General features: G+C 54.0%; 1 protein-coding gene across 1 annotated transcript; it reads left to right on the top strand.

Moving 5' to 3' along the window:
• The first annotated feature begins 1,383 nt into the window (after positions 1–1,383).
• Positions 1,384–2,136, top strand: LOC135174183 (olfactory receptor 14J1-like). The gene has a single exon (XM_064141411.1). The coding sequence runs from the start codon at positions 1,384–1,386 to the stop codon at positions 2,134–2,136; it is 753 nt and encodes a 250-aa protein (XP_063997481.1).
• Positions 2,137–2,516: the final 380 nt, after the last annotated feature.

Here is a 2,516-nt window from a genome sequence, read left to right on the forward strand (position 1 = left end):
GCACTAAGTGCCTCATCCAGTCTTTTCTTGAAGACCCCCAGGGACGGTGCCTCCACCACCTCCCTGGGCAGCCCATTCCAATGCCAATCACTCTCTCTGTGAAGAACTTCTTCCTAATATCCAGCCTATACCTACCCTGGTACAACTTGAGACTGTGTCCCCTTGTTCTATTGCTGGTTGCCTGGGAGAAGAGGCCACCCCCCACCTGGCTACAATGCCCCTTCAGGTAGTTGTAGACAGTAATGAGGTCCCCCCTGAGCCTCCTCTTCTCCAGGCTAAACAGGCCCAGCTCCCTCAGCCTCTCCTCATAGGATTTGTACTCCAGGCCCCTCACCAGCTTTGTTGCCCTTCTCTGGACATGTTCCAGCACCTCAACATCTTTCTTGAATTGAGGGGCCCAGAACTGGACACAGTACTCAAGGTGTGGCCTGACCAGTGCTGAGTACAGGGGAAGAATAACCTCCCTTGTCCTACTGGCCACACTGTTCCTGATGCAGGCCAGGGTGCCATTGGCTCTCTTGGCCACCTGGGCACACTGCTGGCTCATCTTCAGCTTACTATCTATCAGTACCCCCAGGTCCCTTTCCTCCTGGCTGCTCTCCAGCCACTCAGTCCCCAGCCTATAGCGCTGCTTGGGGTTGTTGTGGCCAAAGTGCAGAACCCTGCACTTGGCCTTGTTAAATCTCATCCCATTGGCCTCTGCCCACCCATCCAGCCTGGCCAGGTCCCTCTGCAGGGCTCTCCTACCTTCCAACAGATCAACACCTGCTCCTAGCTTGGTGTCATCTGCAAACTTACTGATGCTGGACTCAATCCCCTCGTCCAGATCATCAATAAAGATATTGAACAGGACTGGGCCCAGCACTGATCCCTGGAGAACACCACCAGTGCCAGCTGCCAACTGGATGTGGCACCATTCACCACCACTCTCTGAGCTCTGCCATCCAGCCAGTTCTTGATCCAGCACAGAGTGAATCTCTCCAAACCATGAGCTGCCAGCTTGGCCAGGAGCTTCTTGTGGCAGACAGTGTCAAAGGCTTTGCTGAAGTCCAGGTAGACTCCATCCACAGCCTTCCCCACATTCACCAGGCGGGTAACCTGATCATAAAAGGAGATCAGGTTGGTGAGGCAGGACCTGCCCTTCCTAAACCCATGCTGGCTGGGCCTGATCCCTTGGCCATCCTGTAGGTGCTTTGTGATGGCACCCAAGATTACCTGTTCCATGACCTTGCCTGGCACTGAGGTCAGGCTGACAGGTCTGTAGTTTTCTGGCTCCTCCTTACGACCCTTCTTGTGTATGGGAATCACATCTACCTGGCTGCCCTCCTGGGCAACAGCCTCATCATCGCCACCATTGCCTGGCACCACCACCTGCACATCCCCATGTACTTCTTCCTCCTCAACCTCGCCCTCCTTGACCTGGGCTGCATCTCCACCACTGTGCCCAAATCCATGGCCAATTCCATGTGGGACACCAGGGTCATCTCTTACACAGGATGTGTTCTCCAGCTCTTCTTCCTAATATTCCTTGTTGATGCTGAGTTTTGTCTTCTCATAGTCATGGCCTATGACCGCTACATTGCCATCTGCAGACCCCTGCACTATGAGACCATCCTGGGCAGCAGAGCTTGTGCCCACATGGCAGCAGCTGCCTGGGCCAGTGGCTTTCTCAATGCTCTGCTGCACACAGCCAATACATTTTCCCTGCCCCTCTGCCAGGGCAATGCTGTGCACCAGTTCTTCTGTGAGATCCCTCAGATCCTCAAGCTCTCCTGCTCCACAGCCTACCTCAGGGAGGTTTGGCTTCTGGTGCCCAGTGCCTGTGTAGTCTTTGGCTGCTTTGTGTTCATTGTGGTGTCCTATGTGCAGATCTTCAGGGCAGTGCTGAGGATGCCCTCTGAGCAGGGATGCCACAAAGCCTTTGCCACCTGCCTCCCTCACCTGGCTGTGCTTGCCCTGTTTGTCAGCACTTGCATGTTTGCCTACCTGAAGCCCCCCTCCATCTCCTCCCCATCCCTGGATCTGGTGGTGTCAGTTCTGTACTCAGTGGTGCCTCCAGCAGTGAACCCTCTCATCTACAGCCTGAGGAACCAGGAGCTCAAGGATGCCCTGAGAAAACTGTTTGGACATTTTTAAGCAGCGAGAGACTTCCATCATTTCTCTTCAAATGTCTGCCCATGGATGCCATGAGAGGTTGTTGCTGTCTTTCCTTCTTTGTCTTTTGTTAACCTTTTTCAATCTGGGATGCTCAGGTCTGCGCACAAATCCCACTGCCCTTTCTCTCCTGCTTCAGTGTCCCCCCATCTTGTGTGACCCAAAGACTTTGTGTCCACCACCTGCCACGTTCTCTGTGTGTCTAACCACAATCAGTGAACCTGCAGCATTTTGTCTGAGATCCACCCTCAGCAGGGCAGGAAGGAGTGGGGAATGAAAACATCTTTGTAACTGCTCCAGCTTTTGTGGGAATGCAGAATGCAGAAGAGTTGTGGGGTGCAGGTGCAGGAGAGCTGTGGGAA

This window comes from Pogoniulus pusillus, unplaced genomic scaffold (assembly GCF_015220805.1).
Source record: "Pogoniulus pusillus isolate bPogPus1 unplaced genomic scaffold, bPogPus1.pri scaffold_50_arrow_ctg1, whole genome shotgun sequence".
In the NCBI taxonomy this organism is placed as follows: Eukaryota; Metazoa; Chordata; class Aves; order Piciformes; family Lybiidae; genus Pogoniulus; species Pogoniulus pusillus.